The 23,689-nt window shown below is 32.3% G+C and overlaps 1 protein-coding gene across 3 annotated transcripts; it reads left to right on the top strand.

The window, feature by feature from the left end:
• The first annotated feature begins 3,999 nt into the window (after positions 1-3,999).
• LOC126680050 (LRR receptor-like serine/threonine-protein kinase FEI 1) lies at positions 4,000-13,603 on the top strand. Of its 3 annotated transcripts, none has more exons than XM_050375084.2 (15): positions 4,000-4,100; positions 4,277-4,339; positions 4,927-5,156; positions 5,669-5,804; positions 7,038-7,109; positions 7,218-7,289; positions 8,034-8,105; positions 9,023-9,094; positions 9,193-9,264; positions 9,393-9,487; positions 9,718-9,885; positions 10,000-10,332; positions 11,370-11,615; positions 12,130-12,263; positions 13,060-13,603. In XM_050375084.2, exons 3-15 carry the CDS (start codon positions 5,060-5,062, stop codon positions 13,276-13,278), a joined length of 1,788 nt encoding a protein of 595 aa, XP_050231041.1. In that variant the 5' UTR covers positions 4,000-4,100; positions 4,277-4,339; positions 4,927-5,059; the 3' UTR covers positions 13,279-13,603. The 3 variants fall into 3 exon arrangements, with proteins under 3 accessions (XP_050231041.1, XP_050231042.1, XP_050231043.1); XM_050375085.2 differs by lacking the exon at positions 4,000-4,100 and adding an exon at positions 4,113-4,198; XM_050375086.2 differs by lacking the exons at positions 4,000-4,100; positions 4,277-4,339 and adding an exon at positions 4,370-4,388.
• Positions 13,604-23,689: the final 10,086 nt, after the last annotated feature.

Below are 23,689 nucleotides of genomic sequence, written 5' to 3'. Positions count from 1 at the left end.
CAATTCGCTATTCTTCGGACAAGAACTCGGTTCAAAAGGCAAGACCTTCGTTTTCTTCCCCCATGGGATGAGAGCTTCAAAGAGCAGGATATGGTGTCTGGTGCAAGTGGACAATTCAATCAATCTGACATTCAATCATATTAACCTAAAAAGCCAACTCGAGGTTTGAAAGTAGTGACGATTGCCTATCAATGGAATTTCCTTCTTCGGGGTGGCAAGCCATGAGCATACTTTCTTTAAATCAAATGGAGAAGTACTTAAACTCCTGGTGAATCTGAAGCCCCTGTTGTCGCTTTGAAGACGTGCGTTCTTTTTTTTTTCTCTTTTCACGCAAGCTGCACCAATGAGACTTTATAGCTAACTGAAGGGAAGTAACCCGAAGGTACGTAGTTGCTCGAACGAAGTGAGAAAGGACAATTTTTGCTTTTCTTACATACAAGCTCTTTCGTCGAGATTTGATTGACGAACCTACCTGTGGTAAGCACACCTATCTTAATCTCAGTAAAACGAAGAAATCCATTCATAAAAACGTAATTTTTATTCTCACAGGACCTATATTTTATTTTTAATAAATCATTTAAGATTTATTAGGGCTAAATTAGACCCGCTTAATAAACTTTCTATCTCCAAATCTTATAAAATTTTAGGTGTAACTTTCTAAAAATATTCCGTGAATATTGACTCCAAAAAAATTCACACGGGACTTATAAATCATTTTATTTTAATTTATAAGCATTTCTTAATTCCCGTTAGTTAAAATATAAATATCAAAATTTAATATTTTAACTTCTATAACTATTTTATATTTCCAAATACAGTATAAATTAAATTTATTCTCAAATTTAATTTACGTTCTCTCGGTCCTATTAATTATTGCTTACATGGAATAATTTAGTCCTTTAAATTTTACGGGGTATTACACTCGATCTGAACTGGTATGTGAGACATGTAGCACGTACTCCTAAACAATCATCTAATCCCGGTGGTTTCTATCATATATCATACACCGAATTTTCACATTCGTGGTAGATTTGTAAAAAAATAAATGAAAGGTGATGATTTTATTTGATACTTTTTAAAGCACGTAATTAAAATGAAAAAACGTATAAAAATAATAATTTTATATGTAATTAACCCTTTTTTATTCTTAACATTAGTTAATTTATATACAGCGTAAAGTTAATGATATTTTGATTATATTAAATATTTAAGACAAGAGTGGGGAAAATAAAAACAAATATATCTATAAAAATGAAAAAAATAAGAAATAAAAGAGAAAATTACTCAATAATTACAATTGCGGTAGTTTTTTTCTCAAATACCAACACTTTGATAAGTTTTCTTCACTACCCAATGAATTTTACATTAAATAACTGAGTTGGCATAATTATTACATTTTATACCCATTTCTATTCTCAACATGTCTTCTCTACTCCATAAAATTCTTCTCTCTAAAACTTTCACTCAGACTTCTATCTCCTCCTTCTCCGATGCCTAGCTCTTTTCACTCACATGAATCTCTCATTCCCGCTTCCGATCTCTCTATGGATAAATGGGTTAGCATTTTTATTGTTGGTGATGGGTTTTATGTTTGCATGTGTAAAGATTTGATCTTTACTTTGTGAGTGTTTATCCCACACAACGGATGTGCCACGTCATTTTTACAACAAGCCAATAATCATTTGCGATAGGGAATCTTTATTTATTACTTATTTTTTTATCATTAAACATTTGCACATGACTAACGTCTCATTGGTTTGTTGCACGAATGACGTGGCGCAACCGTTGCGTTGTATAATTATTCTTACTTTGTTGGTTTTTGGTTAAATGAAGCTTCAAGACACAGCCATTTCTGAAGCTTCAAGACATAGCCATTTCTGATATGGGTTTGATGGATGATCACTTTCTTAAGTTTGATAGACAGAAAAGTTTCGAACTTTTGAAATTGGTGTGGATGATCTTGGCCATGCACGATTCCTGCTAATATAAAAGCTTTCTCAGTGGTTCTTTACTCTTTGTTTTTGTCTTTAATTTGTATTGAACATTTTGAAATTTTGTAGTTCTCTAAATTCTTTAATTATGAGCTCAATTAAAATAGCTATAAGAAATTTGTTATAATATGTTATCATATTTTGATAAATTCATTTTTATTATAGTTGTTGTTTATGGATCTTATTTACTTATTTTTTTCTTATTTGATTTTTTATATATATTATTGTGTATTGGAATAAATAAATTAATAAATTTAAAAATGAAAAAAATAAAAACTTCAGAAAAATTCAAATTTGATGATTGTTAAATTAAAAGCTAAAACAATAAAAGAAATAAAATATTTCTGTTTAACAGGGAGATTAATATCATGATGATGATTTTCACGTGCTTGAGAGTAGAGAAATGAACTCACAAACGAAACGAAGATGAGACCGGCGGAAATTTAAACTATTTTTTTTATTTTGAAAAATGTAGCTGATCTGGTTCTGAGACGAATCTAATGTATCAGAAATGTATCGAAAATGTATTTGAGATGTATGTGATATGTTCTTGAATTGTAATTGAACAATTTTTAAAATATGATTTTATGCAAAATAAAAATTGTAAATTTGCTTCTATATTTTTGAATTTTTAATATATTTCATGTCGGCTATTGTTTTGAGACATATCTAGACTGTTTTTGAGATTAACTTAAACTGGTGATAAATTTAGTGAAAGCATTATATAGTTATTGTTTTAATTTATTATGTATATATTATTATACATATTAGATATATCCATGATGTATACATGGTATATATACACCACCGATACGTAGCAGATATATAGATGATACATGTTTAAATTTTTTAGATTATTTTACCGAAATAAATTTTAAAATGACCGATACATTATCGATACATTATCGATACATCGTAATACATTACAGACACATCATAAATACACTATCGATACATCATAGATATAGATGAAAAAAATTAATAATAAAATTTTAATACATTACTAATACCGATGTATCATCTATATCTTGCAATACACTGTAAATACATGGCTGATACATTGTAAATACATTATAAATGTGAACAATAAATCGAGCTAAAAAGCAAAACCTCGTGCAACATGGAAAAATAAAAGGACAAAGCAAGCATAAAAAATTTAATAGGAAAACACGTTTTTAAAATACATATTGGAAGCAATTTATATATATAATTTATATATGATAGATACGTATATTTTTATTACATAATATATAATATATATATTTTTTATAACGTAATTGATGCGTTTTTAAAGTATATGATACATATATCTTTGAATTAAAAATATATTGTACATATATACATAAATAGTACATAAAATAATATGTGTGTGTATATATATACACGCATAAATTTATTTATTTATTTATATTTTTAAAAATATGAAAAAATGAATCAGCGCAAATTTCAGATACATAACAGATACATAGCTGATACATAGTTGATACATGTTTAAATTATTTTGACATGCTGAAATTTGCTGACACGCGCTGACGCATCACTGACGCGCGTGTCAGACGCGATTCTGACGCATGTCAGACGCGTTTTTGACCAGTTATGACACGTTTTTAACCTTTTTATTTGTTTTTGTTTGTGCCATGTGTCTCCTATTTAGTGGTTTGGTTAGAATATGTAAACTTTTATCTTTTTTTGGTATCAATGTAAATTATTAGGTTGGTGTGTATTTTTATTATTTTCTATTTAAATAGTAATATTTTTGTGGTTTTCTCGAAATAAAATGGGGGGAGGGGGGGTTTTATATTTTGGGTTATTTATGGAAACATTACTGAAAGCGGTCGGGCTAAGGCAGGCCGGCCCATGCCTCCGTTGGGAAAGGATGTGAGCAGAGGTGAGGAAGCAAGCGTCGGTAGGCACGTAGGAAAAGAATCCTTGGCACGTATGAAAATCATCTCAATTTGATTGGTTGCCTTATTTGATAGAATTGAATTCCCACTGTTCACTCCAAAACAAAAATATAATTTAAAAAAAAATAAGTTTATTTTGCAGTATCACTTCACTTTACAGCTCACATTCATTCTTCTTCACAGATCGAATCTAAAATATCTCTCTGTGAGTCTCTTCCATTTTTTATTTTCTACTGATTACAAACCAAATTACTTTTAATTTTCACACTGTCAGTTCAGATAATGTTACACTCTTTACTAGCAGTTAGGGTTTCAGCAATCTCAAATTAGTTGTTTGGTTTTATTTATTGCATTTTTTAACTCACTATGATCTTCTTTCAGGTGAACTGATGGTGAAATTTGATTTGTAAGAGCCACGAATCGCCTTGCCATACTATATGTCTGGTAAAAGAGTGTTTGTTTAGCTGAATTCGCGAATTAATTCCGCATTTTAGTATGTATTAAACATTTTAATGGTATCACTTTACTTGATTTGTTTGTCATAAGGTTGTGTATTGAACGTTTTTAGTTATAGGAGTTGGAATCCTAAGTTAGGATAGGATAGTAATAGCACTAATACGCTTTAACTAGATGGTTTTTGAGGCATTATTTTATGTTCTAGGTCGATTTTGTAACATGAGCTGATTGGCGTTTAGGCATATTCAATATTTTGGTTTTCCTTTCTAATTGTTAGGTTTTGTCAAGAAAGTTGTGTCAATCTTTAAAGAATGGCGGCTATAGAAAAGAAACAAATTTTGAAATTGAAGTAACTGTAGAAGATGAGCTGAACATCTAATACACACTCTGATGTGACAAACGACTTGCACTTTAAGCATCTCCTTATGTACATGTTTTAGCTAGATTTTTATTATTGGATGTGTATGACGACCGTTGCAAGTTCATAATTAGTTTTATTGGTATGTTTTTATCTCTATTGTTGTATTGTAGTATCTCCTTTCTGCTGTTGTGTGATGGCTCTCTTTCATTTTCAGGGAACCTTTATTTATCTTTGCCGCTGCTGTATGGTATCATCAACCAGATAACTATATGTTACAAGGGATGCATTTTGGATCTCGGTCGATCAGATGATTGATACTAGCTATATTATGCTTTACCAGTGCCATTATGTCCATTTGTCTGAGGAGATGTCTAGGAATTTGGCTTTTTTACATTCTTCTGCTCTATATCTCTTTAAACAAAACTGGGGCTATTAATTCTGATGGTGCGTTTCTTTTGCCTTTTTAACCTCCATTCTAATATAAGCTAAGCTTTGTCAAATTTGTGTAGCTGATAACCAGCAAATCAGAAATCTACGGCTAAATAAATAAAAGAATAAATACATGATTATTATAGTGGATATTTGCCCTTATTATCTGTGTAACATCCTTCCTGTAAATCTTGTATCTAGTTAGGATTTGACTAGTCTCATATTCGATTGGTATGCTCTTTTAGTTTTCTTCAGTAATGTCCGTGAGAATTTCTTCATTTCGTCGTCGTCTAAAGTTGATGTGTCTTGATGCACCATCTTTAATTCAGCCGTTAAGTGCATTTATGGGTGTATTGGAATGTGTTGGCATTCTTTCTCAATATTAATATTTCCATAACCTGTCGTTTTCACAAGTCATATTTATTTTATAAATCTTGAATTATGCACTATTTAGGTTTGTGGAAATACATGATTTCATGTGTGTTGTGATGTAAATAGCATGTGAAACTTCTTTTGTTCTTTTGTAGGTGAGGCACTTCTAAACTTCAGGAATGCAATTCTTAGTTCCGATGGGATCCTTCCTCTATGGCGACCAGAGGATCCTAACCCATGTAATTGGCGAGGCGTGACATGTGATCAGAAAACCAAGAGAGTGATTTTTCTGTAAGTTTCTCTTCATGCAGTTGATTCCTTTGGCATAATTGTTTTCAATGAATGCAAGTTGTATTCTTTTCAATTCTTTGCTAAAATATATGGAACATTAATATTTGCATGGACTTGAGCTTTACCTTCATGCTGAACTCTTTATGTTGAGGGCTTGTTATTCAATAGTATAATATGACTTATATACCCGTGTCAACCAATATCAATATTCATGGATCTATTTTTATGATCTTATCTATCTAGATTTATCAAAAAAAAAAATTCTCTAAATTTGAATTTCAGGTGAATTAGAAAATACAATTCATATTTCTATATTTGATTTCTATAGATATTATAGCATTTCATCTCATTTCAATATGCTAATTATGATGGGTTGCCCGGGACTCGAACCCTGAACTAGTCGGATAAAGTAGACATTTCTGTTGTTAAAAAATAGGTAAACAAAATCCCTCTCCAAGCCGTGCTTGCATTTTTCATTGATCAAGCTAGAACTTGAATTGTGGTTACCTTCTGATGACCTTAAAAAAATGGTTTTATTATTTGTAATAAAAATATCTTCTCGCACTCTGACCTACTGTTATGCATCTTAAAGATCTTGTTTATTGATTACTGGAATTTTTTTAGCTGTTTGCTTTAAAGTGGTTTTACTTAAATAGGCTCCAACTCTTTGACACCTAGAGAATTAATCCTTTTTGTAGCAGGCACATATGCAACTTGCTGGTAATATAATTGGTTCCATCTGAAAGCTAAGTTCTGTAATAAATTCCTCTGATTGTAACAATACTTCAGTGTGCAGATTATAATGCTATTCATAATTCATCTGTAAATCTCTTAAGAAACTAAAAAGCTACTCTAACTAAATTACGTGAAAAGAAGACCAAATAATGCACTTAAGCTGTTATACATAAGACAGGATGCCATTGTTATTAATCAATCAAATCAATAGCCATATTTGTTTTAATATCAATAGGAGTGAAGAATATCCATTTGTCTCCTTAATGACTGAATTGAGCTTGATTTGTTCCTACTGAACTTTTTAGTTGATATCAAAGCAATTTGATTATAAGCTGTGTATGCACACATTTCCAAGCTCACAAGAGAACTATAAGTGTTTAAATCTGCAATATAGTATGTTCCTTGGAAAATGCCGAAAAAAATATATACACTGCATCTGATTTTTTTCTTTTTTTTTTAAACTCTGCATGTGTTTGGTTGTTTTCAATTATCTTTCAGGAGTTTGAAGAATCATAAATTAAGTGGATCTATATCACCTGATATTGGGAAGCTACAACACTTACGGATTTTGTACGTGTTCCATGATTTCTTATTTTTCTTATTAATCTGTTGCATATTACCCCACTTAGATATTTATTACAATTTCTGATTTTTTTGAAATTCACATTTTTGATGTAGAACACTATACAACAATAACTTTTATGGAACAATTCCTTCAGAGTTGGGAAATTGCACAGACTTGCAGGGAATGTAAGTAGCTCCCTCGCTAGTCTTGTCTGAGGCTTGGAATAAGGAACTTCATTTTCCTTGATGATTTTTGAATTTTGTTTTGTAGTGTTTATGCTGAACAATCTGTTTTTTTCTTTTTAAACTAATGTGGACAAAGATTTCATGTTGAAATATTTCCTAACATTAAATTTTGCGTTTATGCTTGTTTTTTCTTCTTGGTATTATCACACACTGCCTAACAATGGAGACTTAGTGGTGGCTAATCCAATTTGTGCTGGCCACATATTACTGGTTCATCAAAAGTGTCAAAACAATTGTTAGGCATAATTAATATCGCCACAAGGAAATGTCTTCTACAGAACCATCTGTTAATGTTGGATTAACATCTATTTGTATCCTAAGTTTTTATTCATTGGAGAAGTCAAAGAAATGGGCATGTGAAAACTGAAGGGGGGAAATGTTGGCAGGAATCTTAAGAGTACATCTCATTTCAGCTTTTCTGTAGCTATTTTAATATAGTAGCCGAACACTTATTTATCCACAAACACGGGTATGCTTTCCTTCCCAGGAATTTACTCAAGTGAAGAAATTCTCCATACATTAAGTTCCAACAAGTTATTAACTAAAACCTTCAGTTGTTATTTGAATATTCTAATGTTTGAATCCAGCTCGTGAATATTTAAAAACTAAATGAAGTTCCTCTTCTTTTCAATAATTATTTTATATATATCTCAAAGTTAATTCTGAAATTCCTTGCTTCTACAGATATTTGCAGGGTAACTACTTAAGTGGGCAGATTCCAAGTGAATTGGGAAACTTGTCCGAGCTTCAATATTTGTGAGTTGTTTATTGCCTGATGGATTTACTGTTTCAAATTATAGTTCTTTTATGATTCCTGCTCTATCAATATCAGACTAGTTATTCCTCCTTCAAATATAGAAAATGGAGATGGATGAATGACCTAAACTTTCATGATTAGTAGAGCAGCTCGCTTGCCAGGGTGAGCATGATTCTTGTTACGGTTGGGACCTAATAGATTACCTTGAACCCTGTTAGGATGCCAAGATAGTTTTAGGGTAGAAGACGTTTATGTTTCTAAGCCATCAATATGAGATTACCTTGAACCCTGTTAGGATTCCAATATAGTTTTAGGGTAGAAGCCGTTTATGTTTCTAATCCATCAATATGATATTACCTTGAACCCTGTTAGGATGTCAATATAGTTTTAGGGTAGAAACCGTTTATGTTTCTAGGCCATCATATGAGTATTATGCATTCTGTCTAACTGTTTATTGCTTCCTTAGGTCCTTGCAATGGCATTTTTGCGAAGATAGGGTGGGTTTGCAGAAGTTCTAAGCATGTTTTCAGTCTAGAAAAGAATTTCATTGCTTGTCATTATAATTCAACTCTTGATTACATCCATTGTACAAAAATTAGATAAGGAAATTAAGTTTCACGGTCATGCTAAGTTAGCTAAAATTAAAGAATTCCGGCCAAACACTTGCAGAAGACTGAAGTAAACAAACGATTTTTCTATGTAAAGATTCAAGACTTAAATTATCAAATTATTTTAAAGGACATGGCTTTTTATTAATCTACAGTTTATGATTTCAGATGATAAGAAAGTAATAATCCCACGTGAAGGACCAAGTATTTCATCATTGTGCATGCTCTATTGTCTAAGTTTTAAGAAATTTGCTTATATGCTGTAAAAAATTGAAATTAATCAGGTATTATGTCCTTCAATTCTACAGGGATATCTCAAGTAACTCTCTCAGTGGTTCTATTCCTCCTGCACTTGGGAAATTAAATAAACTCATCACTTTGTAAGTAGCTTCTAGTTAGCTTTCTAACAAAAGCTTCTATTCAATTTAAACTTACATTAAATGCGTTGTTCTTACATTATGTTATTTGTTTCTTAAAGCAATGTATCAAACAATTTTCTGGTGGGACCAATTCCATCTGATGGCATGCTTATCAACTTGCCTGAAAGCTCGTAAGTCCAGCTTGTCATGTTCAATTAGTTATTTGTTGGTGAATTAATAGCTCAGATATTTGTTGAGATGTTCCATGTAATTTAGACTAAGAAACATGTGCGCTAACACATTCAAATTTATCTTTTAGTTTCATTGGAAATCGTGGTTTGTGTGGGAATCAGATCAATATGGCCTGCAAAGATGAAAATGGAGGACCTTCTTCCAATTCAAGATCTATATCAGGTGAAGTTCATGCATGGAAATTGTGTTTACTGTTTAATTGCTTTTCATTGGTAATCTAAAAGGTAAATAAAATGTACAGTGTCAGTATCATATGCCTCAATTATAGGAAGTTAAAATGTGACTCTAAAGTTTCTGAAGTCACTGCTCTGCAACTGAATCTATTGCATTTGTTCTGTCCCTCTTAAACGTTATCTTGGCTTCTGACAATAATTATTGCCTTGCCAATTTAGGCCAAAATCAAGGCGGGAAGAAAAACAACTCTGGTCGACTGCTTATTAGTACCTTAGCAACTATTGGTGCACTTCTTCTAGTAGCACTTATGTGTTTTTGGGGTTGCTTTCTTTACAAGAAGTTTGGTAAAAATGGAAATAACACTATTGCAATGGATGTCAGTGGAGGTGCTGTTCTTAACAACTTCTGCAATTTTCATTTTCGTCTTTTTCTTATTATACACATACATCTGAGTTCTTGAAACTCGTTATTGAAGTTTATATAAGATATTGTTCCTTCAGGTGCTTCAATTGTAATGTTTCATGGGGACTTGCCGTACTCGTCAAAAGACATAATTAAAAAATTAGAGACCTTAACTGAGGAACACATTATAGGCTGTGGAGGCTTTGGAACGGTATACAAGCTTGCAATGGATGACGGCAATGTATTTGCTTTAAAACGTATTGTCAAATTGAATGAGGGATTTGATCGATTCTTTGAGAGAGAGCTTGAGATTCTTGGGAGCATAAAACATCGATACTTGGTCAACTTGCGAGGCTATTGTAATTCTCCAATGTCAAAATTGCTAATTTATGACTTTCTTCCTGGTGGTAGTCTTGATGAGGCCCTCCATGGTAAGATATGAAATTTTATTAGAGTAATTGAATGTCACCTATTTTCTGTTTATCAGTGCTCGTAAGCTTATGCTATTTCTAATTTTCTGCATAACCTAGTAAACTGATCATGATCATTACTAAGATACATAAAAGAAGTTTCTCAGTTAAGGGCTGCTTGATGTTATATGATTCTGTCTTAGCTAGCCCTAGGCCTACAGGCTTGGATGCTTGTAATGGTTTTTGCTTTGGCTTTTGTTGTCTCTAGAAAGAGTTGTTAACATGGTCTGTGGAATTTATTCTAATAAAATATTCGTGTCAACTTTCATCTTGATTGGGAAACAAGTAGAAATGGAGTCATGAAATTCTTGGGCACGTTTTCAAACTTTAGCATTGGCAAATGCATGATAATTTATGCGGTTAACTGCATTCGAAGCTGTGGGCCTCTAAAAAGCTTCAGCATCTTACATGTAGAATTACCAAGTACCAACTGCTTATCAAATTCTTACAAAAGCAGCTCTAGCATTTTTTGGAATTTCCTATGCTATTTGCTCATTAAAACAAAGTATACCCCACTTTCGTTGACCTTGATCAGTCATTACTCAGTTATTTGTTTGTTGAGTGTTGTAATCCTATATAGTGGTGTTTTTTTTTTCTTTTCTTGTCTTCAATATGGTATCATGTGATTGAGATCTATGACCCATCTTTGCTGCTGCACTTTCTGCTGTGCGTACTGTTGTTACTGGATGGTTGAGTTACCGTGTCTACTGATGCTTGAAATGGTTGCTATCTCAGTCTGGCCTGATTCAAAAAGAAAAGTAAAAGAAAAAGAGAAATAGAACTTGTGTCTGGGCACATTCTTCCTGGCACTAGCTGTTGGAATAAAGGGTGTGGTTTAAAGTATGAGTAGTTTTTAGGTTCAGCAATGTCTATAAGATTCTCTTTCTGATTCTAGACTTTTCCCCTGATATTCTTATTTGTGGACTATATGCTTCCTATAAATTAGTTTTATGAGGAATAAAAAAGTAAACTTTTAACTAGTAATGGTGCTTTTGCAGAAAGATCCGAGCAACTGGACTGGGATGCACGTCTGAATATTATTATAGGAGCAGCAAAAGGACTGGCCTATTTGCATCATGATTGTTCCCCTAGGATCATACACCGTGACATAAAGTCAAGCAATATTCTGCTTGATGGCAATTTTGAGGCTCGCGTATCAGATTTTGGACTTGCAAAGCTGTTGGAGGATGAAGAATCACACATTACAACCATTGTTGCAGGAACATTTGGTTATCTAGCTCCCGGTAAGTGAGATTTATCGGCTTGAACTGTCAACATGATGATCCTAAGTTAAGTTGATTGGAATGAATGTTTCTCACGACAGTAAACATATGTTTTGTTGACCTCTCAGTTTTCCCTGGATTTTTTTGTTATCTAAATTGGATTTGACATTGCTTGTACTTTTCCTTCTTTATTTGTCGCCATAGGATATATAGTCTGTTCTGAGAACAAGAAAAAAATAGGGAAACCTTTAAAAAAAGTCATCATAATTCTGTTGGTTTAATGGTTCATCAGCCGTATCTGCAACTCAATTCTATACTATTTTTATAGTTCTTCGGGAAGCCGTAGTACGCTACAAATATAGTCCATAGCAATTAGTGTAAAGATCTAGAAATATCAAACTGGCTACTACTGCTAGTCTCTTTTAGCTTATAATCTGTGATTGCTCATTGGCTCTTGTTCTGGCAATTCCTTATATCTGAATTTATCATGAACATTTGAACATTGTGTTCTGAATCTTGTTTACTCCATTGGCAGAGTACATGCAGAGTGGTAGAGCAACTGAAAAGACTGATGTTTATAGTTTCGGGGTCTTGGTGCTTGAAGTATTAAGTGGAAAGCGACCAACTGATGCAACATTCATTGAAAAGGGTTTGAACATTGTTGGTTGGGTATGTTTCTTCCATAAGCATTGTTAAAATTTGTGGTTTTACTTGGATAAATCTTATTGTTCGGCATCTTTACTGTTTATGGAGACATCAAGTTTTGGGTCTATCTCATAAGTCATAGTTGTCAAAGTGAGATTCAAATCGACAATCGAAATGCTTGATTAGTAGTAAATCGAGAATCGAGTCATAAGATTTAATTTATATTTTTAAGGGTTAATTTCATAAAAAGTCACAATATTTTTTTCATTTCAATCACGTCCTTTAAAAGGTGTAATATAAATTCGCCACCTTTCGGTGTCTTCTCCCAAATGAATGCCCTGATATGACAAATGCCCTAATTAAAACAAAAAATACATTCCCCTTCCTCTTTTCTTGTCCAAATTTATGACGCTGCTAGGAAGTCATGCATATACTATGTAGAATGCAGAGTGGACACTGGCTTCAATGTTGTGGAAACATTTCAAAAGACACCTAAATAGTGGATGTAATTTCTGTGTCCTGAGATGCTCGACTTTTGAGCTTTCTTGGTGGTAATTGATGGACAAATTTTATTCAGAAAAAACTTATAGGTTCTTATGAATGAATTAATCAGGAATTTTAGTGAACTCAGCTTAACAATGGCCACAAACAGGCTCTAACATGGCTCATTTGTGTGTCATTTATGTTTCTATTGCCTTTAGCATCTTTCTAATACCACTAACTCAACTTTTAATCAATATTTTATGGTAACAAGTGTCATGAGATTCAGACACCCATGTGTTCAAAGTGCTCATTAATTTTTTTATTTCATTCTTCGCAGTTAAACTTTTTGGTTACGGAGAATAGGCGACGGGATATTGTTGATCCAAACTGTGAAGGGGTGCAGACAGAAAGCCTTGATGCTCTGCTTTCGGTTGCGACCCAATGTGTGAGTTCAACCCCCGAGGATCGGCCCACCATGCACAGGGTAGTTCAATTGTTTGAGTCTGAATTGATGACCCCATGCCCTAGCGAATTTTATGATTCCGGCACCGAATGAAGAAGCCATGCACAGGAAAGGGGTTTTAGAATCTGCAGCAGTTTTGTATGTTAATGTCATTCATTCATTCTTTCTGCAGATTTATGTTTCAGACCTTTGGTTGAGTAACTGATTAGAATATGCATTGGGGCTGTTCAGTTGCATCTTTTTTCTTCTTCTCCGATTTGTCGTACCTCACTTTCACCACCTTTGTCCACTGAAATTAAGTGTATATGCAATCTGTATAAATTGAGAGTTTTTCTGTCTTCCCGGAGGATTCATGTGATTACCATTTTTGTAAAATATGTTGAATACAATATCAATATTTTGCTTCTGTTTGATGGAATTTGGTGGATCGTAGTAACCGACTTATTGATATATGATACAGATGTTTGAACTTGATTGTTGTAACTGATCTTTGTTCTGTCATTCTGAAACACTGTTTGGCGTAATTCCAAGGTGAAGATTTTAGGCTAATGTACCCTCAATTTTATAGAACACATAGTGTGCACTCTCCAATTCATATAGGCTAATGTGTTTGATAAAATTAGCCTATATGAATTGGAGAGTGCACACTATGTGTTCGATAAAATTACTCAACTAATTTAAATTATCTTTAACATTCAGGCACTACCAAACTCATAGAGCTTGCCATAGCCTAGAGAAAACAATTAAGGCAACTTCAGCATCACAAAGAACATAGAGTTGATAAGCTTTCTTCAACAACTCTTGCCGGTTGATTTTGTCATCTATCTATTTCAACTCAACTCTTCCTCTTTCCTTTCTTGATTCACTATGAATTCAATATTTAATAATCAATTATATTATTAAAAAATATTATAGTATGGTACAATTATGTGTATAGTGTTGTTTTTGAAAAGATGAAACAAAAAAGAAGGGAAGAGGTTATAATTGGTGCTATTATAGTTTACGTAAGAAATGGGAGTTACGGTGGTGTTGTAGCAAATATAATAGCATAAAAAGAAAGTTCACTACATGTTTATCATATATTTTCTTCGACATAATAAAGTATTACAGGTCTCAACTGTCACATTATATACAAGTACAATAATAAACAATTATAATAAGTCTACCATCGGTTTGCTAACTATCTACTATCAGTTTACTTAAAAAGACCAATTTACTATTGTTTATTTTTAAATTATAAAATGTTAAAGTAAAATATTACTTAATTTACTATCGGTTTACTTAAATCACCAATTTACTATTGCTTATTTTTAAATTATAAAATGTTAAAGTAAATTATTACTTAGTTTGCTATCGGTTTACTACCAGTATTATAAAATTGTACCAAATTAGTTTCTTTATTTACTTTCAAATTACTAAAAAAAAGTTTACTATCGGTTTGCTTAAATAATAAATTTACTAACGGTTTGCTAAACAATAAGTTAGTGTAATTAACAATTTACTATTAATTTACTAAAATATAAGTTACTTAACGAAATTAGTTTCAATTTATTTACATTTAGTTTATTAAAACAACAAGTTTTTTATTAGTTTAATATTAATTCACTTAAAAAACTATTAGTTTACTATCAGTTTTCTATCGGTTCACTTTCAGTTTACTAAAAATATAAGTCCACCATCGGTTTGTTAATTGTCTACTATCGATTTACTTAAAAAGACCAATTTACTATTGCTTATTTTTTAATTTATAAAATGTTAAAAGTAAAATATTACTTAGTTTACTATCGGTTTATTTAAAACATAAATTTACTAATGGTTTATTATCGATTTGGTAACAAATAAATTAATTTGTACTAAAATAATTTCAATTTTATTATTAAAAATATACTAAATTAATTTCAATTTTATTACTTTTATTTTGAAATAAAACAAAACTAAGTTCACTATTAGTTTAATACGGTTTCAATTTACTAATAATTTACTAACAGTTTACTAAATATCTGTTTTATTATAAGCTAACTAACAGTTTACTAATGATCTGCTATGCTTTCAGTCATTTCAAGTAGGATTGGCTTAAAATCTGAGTTTGGATGTAGGCTCTAACACGATAAGATATGCTAAAATGAATTATTATTTAATTTACTAAAATAATTGGTGTACCATTAGTAAACAATTGGTTAACCAAGAACAAAACCATTACAGATATATAAGTGAAAAAAATAACATAAAAAATTAAGAATATTAACAAAAAATAATTATAAATTTACCAACACTTAACTCAAGGTTTGATAACAATATTATTAAAATTAAATTTATTAGTATACTATTAGTAAACCATTGATAAACCAACAACAACATCATTACATCATAAATTAAAAATAAAATCACAAAACATAACGGGTTCGATTTTTCTCTTTCAGGTGGAGACTCCATTTTTTTTCCAATTCGGATCTCTCTGTTGTATCATCATTGAAACGAAGAGCTTCATTAAACTTCATGGTACATAAATATCAAGAATCAATGCCTAACAAAGCCTCATTTTGCACCTTAGCAAAAACTAGCCAATATTTCCCTTACAATAGCTCAAAACTACACAAAATGCAACCATATTATTTCAGGATCAACTGCTGTATGCACTTATAAATTATCAGTTTACTAAAAAAATTAAGTCAATTTACTATCAGTTTACTAAAGATTTACCAAAAAATAAATTAGTAAACCTTTAGTGACCCTCTAGTAACCCGCTAGTAACCTCTAATATCATTGGACAAACTCTCCATCTCATATTCCATCAGCTGACACCTCTTGCATGACCTCACAATTTTGCCAATATTGAGCTACGATTATGTGAATAATCTTTGCACAAACATGTTCCTCAAGCTTAATGAAACACTCCTAATCCTGAATATATTCAAATAAAAAAAATACCATATTAGCAAAACGACAAAACCATAAAATAATAGACTAAAGAAATACCTTCAAAATACCTATATAAAACATTGAATGTATCGTATCAAGCATATCAAGTGTAAAACAATAAAAGAACCACAAAACAACAGTTGGAAACCATTAATAATATTAAATAAACTACGAAAATAACTTAATTATTCTTAAAAAAACATTTAAAACTTAAAATACTCATTGCAATAGTAAACTCCTAACTAATAAATTGTAAACCGTGTTTGAACATCCATTTTATGTCAAATTAATAAAAAAAATATGAAAGTTCTCAACTCCACAATTATATTCAAATATGAAAGTTCAGTGTTTGACATCCATTTCTTGTTAATTTAATAAAAAAAATGCAAAATATTTCTTTAAATAGCTTATTTATACATACATTAATTTTCATAACTAAATCAAAAATTGAAAACACTAATCATTACCTTCATTATCACCTTAATTCTCATCAAACATTAGTTTCACAACTCCCTATTTGGCTCAAACCAAGACTATTAAAATGGAAGAATCCAGAAACAACGATGCTTCCCTCATCCACATTCATCGTCACCTACCCGGACCACTCATATCTCACTCCCGCCATCAACCGTTACCTACACCAAATCCTAACAAAACATTACAATCCTCTCTGGGGCATTTCGTCGAACATCATGACTGCATCTCCGAAATTGCATATCCTTTCCATCACCGTCGTCTAACACCTCAACGGAACTGGCGATGTTCATGCCCCACGCTCCTACATTGGAAACCGCCGACTTCTTGTCCTTGTTCTCCATCTGTTATGGCTGTAGTTTGTGTGAGTTGCTGGGATCTATTTCGTTCAATTTTCAAAGACAAATTAAATTAGAAACACACGAAGTAAAAACGGCTGATTAGGAAAATAGATTTGCATCTGAGTGGAGTGGGAGTTGAAGGTTTTTTTGAGATTATTACGGGTAACTGAGGAGAAAAATCCGACGGATTGCATAGATGATGATGGAAGTGAAGAGAAGAAAAAGTGGAAATATGAAATAAATTGACTGTGAACAGTGTTTTTGCAATAAAAAAATATGGTCGGACGCGTGAGAATATGTTGTACTCTTATAGTGCTGTGTATACTTTCCTTGTTTTTTTTTTCTAGAGGATTAGCCAAGATTTTACTAGCACAATTTATGATTATAATTTGTTTCACCTTTCTTTTTGAGTTTTTTCACAAGTTAGATTTTACAAAATTGATTCTACGGGAGTGTTTGTTCAAGATTAGAAATGAAAATGATTATTTTGTATATGGTTAATTTCAAATTAAATCACCATATTAATATTTTTTTTTTATTTTAATCACGGTTTTTAAAAGTTATAAAATCATCACCTTTTAAAAAAATCAAATCTACCACCAGTGTAAAATTTGGAAATTTTTATTGCCTCGGCTAACATAAAATAATGTGGCAGAAAATTGATATAAGAGTTAATCACATATTAAATCACCACTTTTATATTCTTTTTCAACTTTATCACGACTTTTAAAAAAATTCCAAATCTATCACAAATTTTCATTTGAAATTTTTAGGATTTAAAACTATAATAAATATGAATTTTTTTTCTTAAAGATGATAATTTTTAATGACAACTTTTGAAGGCCGTTATAAAATAAAAAAAAGATATAAATACGTAGAAATCGCCTACAAATTTTGACCAGCTGGCAGATGTGACAGTAGAGCTCGCCGGCACTGAAGAGCGAAGGTGAGTGTTTATTCTTTGTTAAAGTTCTAAAATCCAAAATTGAAGATTTTAATAATTCTAGTTTTTTTTTCAAATCGAGTTTCTCTACTTCATGGAGAGCAACTCCATTGATTGCCGACGGCGTCATTTTATCACGTCACCGGAAAATCAAAAAACAATAGAAGGGAAAGAAAGTATAATGATGATGATTCTGAATAGTGCCTTTATTTTTCAACAGTTAAACTTCTTTAATCCACTCACCTACTCTTTCTTTCTTTAGTTTATAATCCAAACAAATACATTTTTCTTTGATTTTTAATCATTTTCTTTGAATTTAATATAAGTAGCAGCTGAATTCAGATAATAAAGTTATGTTTCTTATTTTTGTTAATGTTCTCGATAAGCAAAGCAAGTGATTAATCAAATAAAATTTATAAAAATAGATTGAAATTCCTTTAGTGAGATTTGAAGTGAGGAATGAGTATAGGTTAGGTCAATCAGATGTGTATAAATGTAAAATCTCATAGTTCCGTTTAAGTTCCTTTGAATTTTGACGTTTGAGTTTTGAGCTTCCTTTGAGTATCAACATGGATATGATAGAATCTATAAGGTTCCATACAGTTTTCCTGTTTTATTCCAACTAGTTTCTCGACGTAACCGAGCTAGTTTGAAGTAGCATTTTTTCCCGTATTTATGTTATGACGTTTGTTTATATGTTTGGATTTTGGTTTGGTTGATATCTGGATGTTTTGGCAATTTAAGGACTGAAAGTGAAGATTTATTACTTTTAGGCTGAGTTCGATCAAACCAAATGTGGTCCGATCGAACCCAAGACCTTCTTTTACCAAAGGGTTCTCAACAAGTCTGGTCCGATCGACCCAAAAGAGGGTCTGATCGAACCAATTGCAGCTCCTTCTTGGTTTGATCAAACCAAGGATGGCCCGATCGACACATGTCTGAAAAATGAGACTATATATTGTCATTCTCCATTCATCCCTTTCATCCTCCATTCACATAAAAACTCTAAATTCCTCCAACTCACCAATAAAACACCTCCCGCAAGCCCTCTACTTCCCTTCTTGAGCCTGTTTAAGTTTGGATTTGAGAAAGCCATTGATTTCTCTTTACTTAGGTTAAGTGGGTTTTGTAGAAGATGAGTTGATTCAAACTCCATTGTTGGAGATTTTGAGCTTTTCTTTCACTCCTTTTTGTTCTTGTTTATCAGCTTGGACATCTACAAGAGGTAAGGTTTAAATTTTTGATTGTTGTTTTAGGTAGTTGTTGAGTCGGGTTTCGTGATATGGTGTAGAGATTGTTAAAATACATGTTTTTGTGTTGAATGGTTAGATTTACATGCTAATTAGCCTAATTGCTGTGTTATATTTTGCTTGTATGTTTTAGGCATTGTTGACTTACTCGACTAGTGGATACACTTGGTTAGGATTTGGGTTAATTTGGATTGGATTGGTTAATTGGGTTGTGGATTCTACTTGTCTTATGTATTAGCTTCATTTGGTGCTAAGACAAGTGTTGACATGATTATTGTTTCATCTACATGTATTGATTGCTTAGCGTTAAGAGTTAGGCTCAAGCTAATGTTTAACAATGTATGAGAAATTGGAGAATTGACATTGTGAGGATTACTTGCTATTAATATATTCATGGCTTGTTTGTATGACATAAGTATCTACATGTTGGTTTGAAACCTTGACATTGAATTGATAATACGTGGGAAATACATGTTATGCATTTTACTTGGTTTTTGTTATATCAAGTCTTAGCATGATGGTTTAATCATGGTAATGTGCTGTTGGAAATATATTGTGAAGTGGACTTTGAGTCAAGGTTGTGATCCTTTGTTGTTATAAAAAAGTTTTGGGTAAATGTTTTAAATATATTTTCTGAAGTTGCGGATTATCATAACTATAGTTTTACTCATGGTTATTCGGGATTTATTGGATCCCCCGAGTGTTATTTTGGCCTTGGAGTTGTGAGAACTCGGTAAATATGACTATTATACAATTATGGGTTTTAAACGGTGTTATAACTATGTCACGATCCGATTTTCAAATCGTGACCGGCGCTAGGAAATGGGAGTGGTAGCTCTGAAACCCGTAGCAAGCCTAGAACCACCCTAACATTTTTTTGCGGAAACATAAGTAAACGATGCATACAACCACTTAACAATAAAGACATGTTTGTGGAACGACACGATACCATATGTAAGCACATCATCGATACCAAATACAAAACGATAATAGTAGGCATTCAACCTCCGTAATAACATATGTACTAGCCCATCTATCGATCTATACACAAATGCTGTTAATATAAAACAGCATCAAAACGGTATACGATCTAGTGTAGCCTAACAAATGCATATACAAACACAACAGGTATGAACATATACAAGACATGTAAAAAACATGCTCTACTGGGCCACGACTGGTCACCATGTACTACTGCAGCTCTAAGGGAAGCCATGCTCTATACAAGCAAAAGGACTTCTGATTATAAAAGGAGGACGTCTGTCTGATTCGACCCCAGTCACATGAAAGGGGTAAACATCAACGGGGTCAGACTATGCTGAGTGAGTGTACACATAGCAATGGTACTACTAAAAAATAACATCGCATTTAAAAATAAAACATCGATATAAACATATATATAATTCACGTATTTATCTGATCTAAACCCTAATCGTGAAACCAACCTGGACTAGGGTAGACTTTCTACTAGTAACGAAGAAATCAAATTTCTTAAATCCTTTTGGTAAGGTCCCGAGATAGTTCAACCGAGTTTAACCTATACCAAGTGGTACATATTGGGTTTTATTGGTTCATAACGCAGCGGAATTTCAAAAATTATCTAAAAACCCAAACCAAGATCCATGTAATTCGAATTAAACAGAACAATTACTTACTTGTATGTCGAATTCAACAGCAATGTAGGAAGGAAGGAGGTGGTTCACTTTGGTGATACCTGGCCTCGGATCAGAAACGCCTCCAAAAGAACGCGTCCTCTACGAGTATCCACACGAACAGACCTTAGCCAAAACTAGTGCTTGTGTGCTAGCACTATTGCTTCACAAGCAATTTCGAATTTTAGTGATTTAGTGAATAATGAATTTCGTAATCCTCAAACCAATTGCTTAATGTGTATTTATAGTGATACAACAACACTAGGGTTTGAGACAAATTCGAATTTCAATCTCATTGCAATTCTACAAGTTTATGTTTATAAAAAACACCTTTTTGATAATCATCCATATATATATTAATTATTATATTTATTATCTTCCAAAAATAATAAATTAAGGAAAACACTTATCCTTAAATTTTAAATTAATATATATATTTATTAATATATATATATATATATTACGAATTATATATATATATATATATATATATATATATATATATATATAATTAATCACTTAATCACATTGGGCTTGTACAATCCATAACTGTTTTGGGCCTGTTCTTAGTGTGCGACCCTGTAGGTTCATATAACGTTGGCAGTAGGCTCGAAATCCCTATTTCAGCCCACAAGTCATAAGTAGCCTCTAGAAAGACATTATGACTACCCAAGTTATACGAATATCGATAATCCGATTTAACCATTTACAATAATATTTTAATCCCTTTGTCTCTCGATATCCAGATTGAATATAAGGCATAGTCATGTCATCCTTATAATATTCAATCATTAGTTTCTTGACTCTAAGTAGACTGAAAATGATAACTCCTTATCAATTAGCATGGCCATGCATTTCCTTCAGTCTATCTTCTTCAAGGGGCCCATAGATATCTTACTCAAATAAATGAGGGACAAATTCCTTCTCAGTCACTCACATTTCTCACATAGTTACTTTCATATCCAATGACAATCTATTCCATTATCCTGTTAAAGATAATGTAAGACTGTATCAAAATATGAAATAGCTATGTAGAAATCCATGATGATTTCAAGGTCAAAGGATTATACTAATAGAACTGTAATGAGAATTACTTATGACAGTGATCTATGTAGTATTCTCACAGTGGGTCATCCAGTGCCTTATTTCTCAAATAGCACCTATGATTTGACTTAATATCTCATATACATGATTAGTAAAACATAATCATCAGTCAACATCATACTAGTCTCAATGTTCTATTAAGACTAGGGATAGATGGTATATAATTCTTTTATTAAACCTAAGGGTTCTACTATCAAGTCACATACTCGATGACCTTAGAAAGAATTAACCATTCAAGTATTTTAATCATTAATATAAAATGATAAAAACTGCCAATCAATAAATAATAAAATGATAAAGTCAAAACATGGTCAAACATGATTGACCTAGTGCATATCACTAACAGTACAGTCCCGGGATAGTTCGACCGAGTTAAACTAGTACCATTTCTTATATCCAAACGATCGATATGAGTCTCGGGATAGTTTCACCGAGTTAACTCTAGATACAGGTCCCGAGATAGTTCCACCGAGTTCAACCTTGTATCTAATCAAGCGAGAAGAGTACTCTACAAAGCGATCTAGAATAATTATATGACTTTCCCGGACACTGGTAACCATAAAGCCTATTGACGCCTAATAGGTAGTTCGTTTCCCTTGGATCATATACTAGTTTTCACAATCTATATAATCGATAATTCGATACACAAATTCATATATAGCAATAAATTACTATAACCTGCGATGTAGTTTAATATTCATACTTATACTATCTCAAAATAGATATAGCGTAATAGTAACAAAAGTAAAGTGCAACTCACCGAATACGCTATCCAATAACTATACTAAATCAATATGTCAACTGAACTCCGCTAAGCCATTCGTCAATCGATCGATCCCCCAAACATGCAACTTTGTCAGTCCGGTAGTTCCTCAGATCTTCTGTTGCAATTTAAAGTAAGAACGCGTTTAATACCGTAAACGCTAACGACCAGTCTTAGGTCTAAGACTAGATCGACATCACGATTCAATCTCAGCACATGAAACCCTAGTTCATATGCTTGTTGTTTATCTTAACAACTTGAACTCATAACGTCTTGTTACATGATTAGGAACCTTTAAACTTAACCAAATACGACCTAATCAGAAGGTTCTCGGTTCACTTTTGAAGTCCATTTAGGTTCAAACAAATAGCCGAGATTAAAACTAGGTTGAAATGCATCATTAGGCACTTTTGGTCTTTGCGCAGTCGCACAGGGGGCATGTGCGCCCGCACACCTGAGTTGTGCGCCCTCACACTTCTGTTGTGACACGCACAACTCCGGAACGTCCGTTCCAAGCCATTCCGACGTGTTCTGAGGTCTCGAAACACACAAAATCCATCAAAAACTCAAAACTCAAAATCCATATCCAATCATTCATTAAACGTTACAAAAACGCTAAAACGACTAGGTTTCGAGGATTTCGATCTAATCGGAAACCCAAACCCTAAAACGTTTCCAAAACCCTATAATTTCGAAAACATAAACTGATATTATCTTGATTAACAGCCCTTATGTGATAGAGATTCCTTCCCGCGTTCCAACGCAACAAGAATCGTCCAATTCTGATATCAAACGAAGAAACCACAATCGATTGAAGTAAAACGGTAACTAACGAAGATGAAAAACAAACTTGCTATCTTTGGAAATGAATTTTCTGATTTTCATTCAAGTGCTAAGCCATATATAGTTTGGCTAAAGTTCTCTCTTGGTCCCTCATCTTTAACTTTCAAACAACTAACTCTTATATCTTTTCTTTTGTAAGTTTTAATTCATCGATCACTTAACCGTTTTAACTCGATTTCTTACGTATTATTTATATCCAATAAATAATACTACTC

The sequence above is a fragment of the Mercurialis annua genome, linkage group LG5, assembly GCF_937616625.2.
Source record: "Mercurialis annua linkage group LG5, ddMerAnnu1.2, whole genome shotgun sequence".
Classification (NCBI taxonomy): domain Eukaryota; kingdom Viridiplantae; phylum Streptophyta; class Magnoliopsida; order Malpighiales; family Euphorbiaceae; genus Mercurialis; species Mercurialis annua.
The sequence above is the reverse complement of the archived record's forward strand: the minus strand, read 5'-3'. Positions and strand labels throughout refer to the sequence as shown.

What these genes read in the sequence shown, in the direction of transcription:
- LOC126680050 (XM_050375084.2), top strand. Translation starts at nt 5,060, where the DNA reads ATGTCCATTTGTCTGAGGAGATGTCTAGGAATTTGGCTTTTTTACATT. An exon ending in CTACAACACTTACGGATTTT is followed by an intron (nt 7,110 to 7,217) that starts GTACGTGTTCCA and finishes TTTTTGATGTAG; the next exon opens with AACACTATACAACAATAACT. An exon ending in TCTTGATGAGGCCCTCCATG is followed by an intron (nt 10,333 to 11,369) that starts GTAAGATATGAA and finishes GTGCTTTTGCAG; the next exon opens with AAAGATCCGAGCAACTGGAC.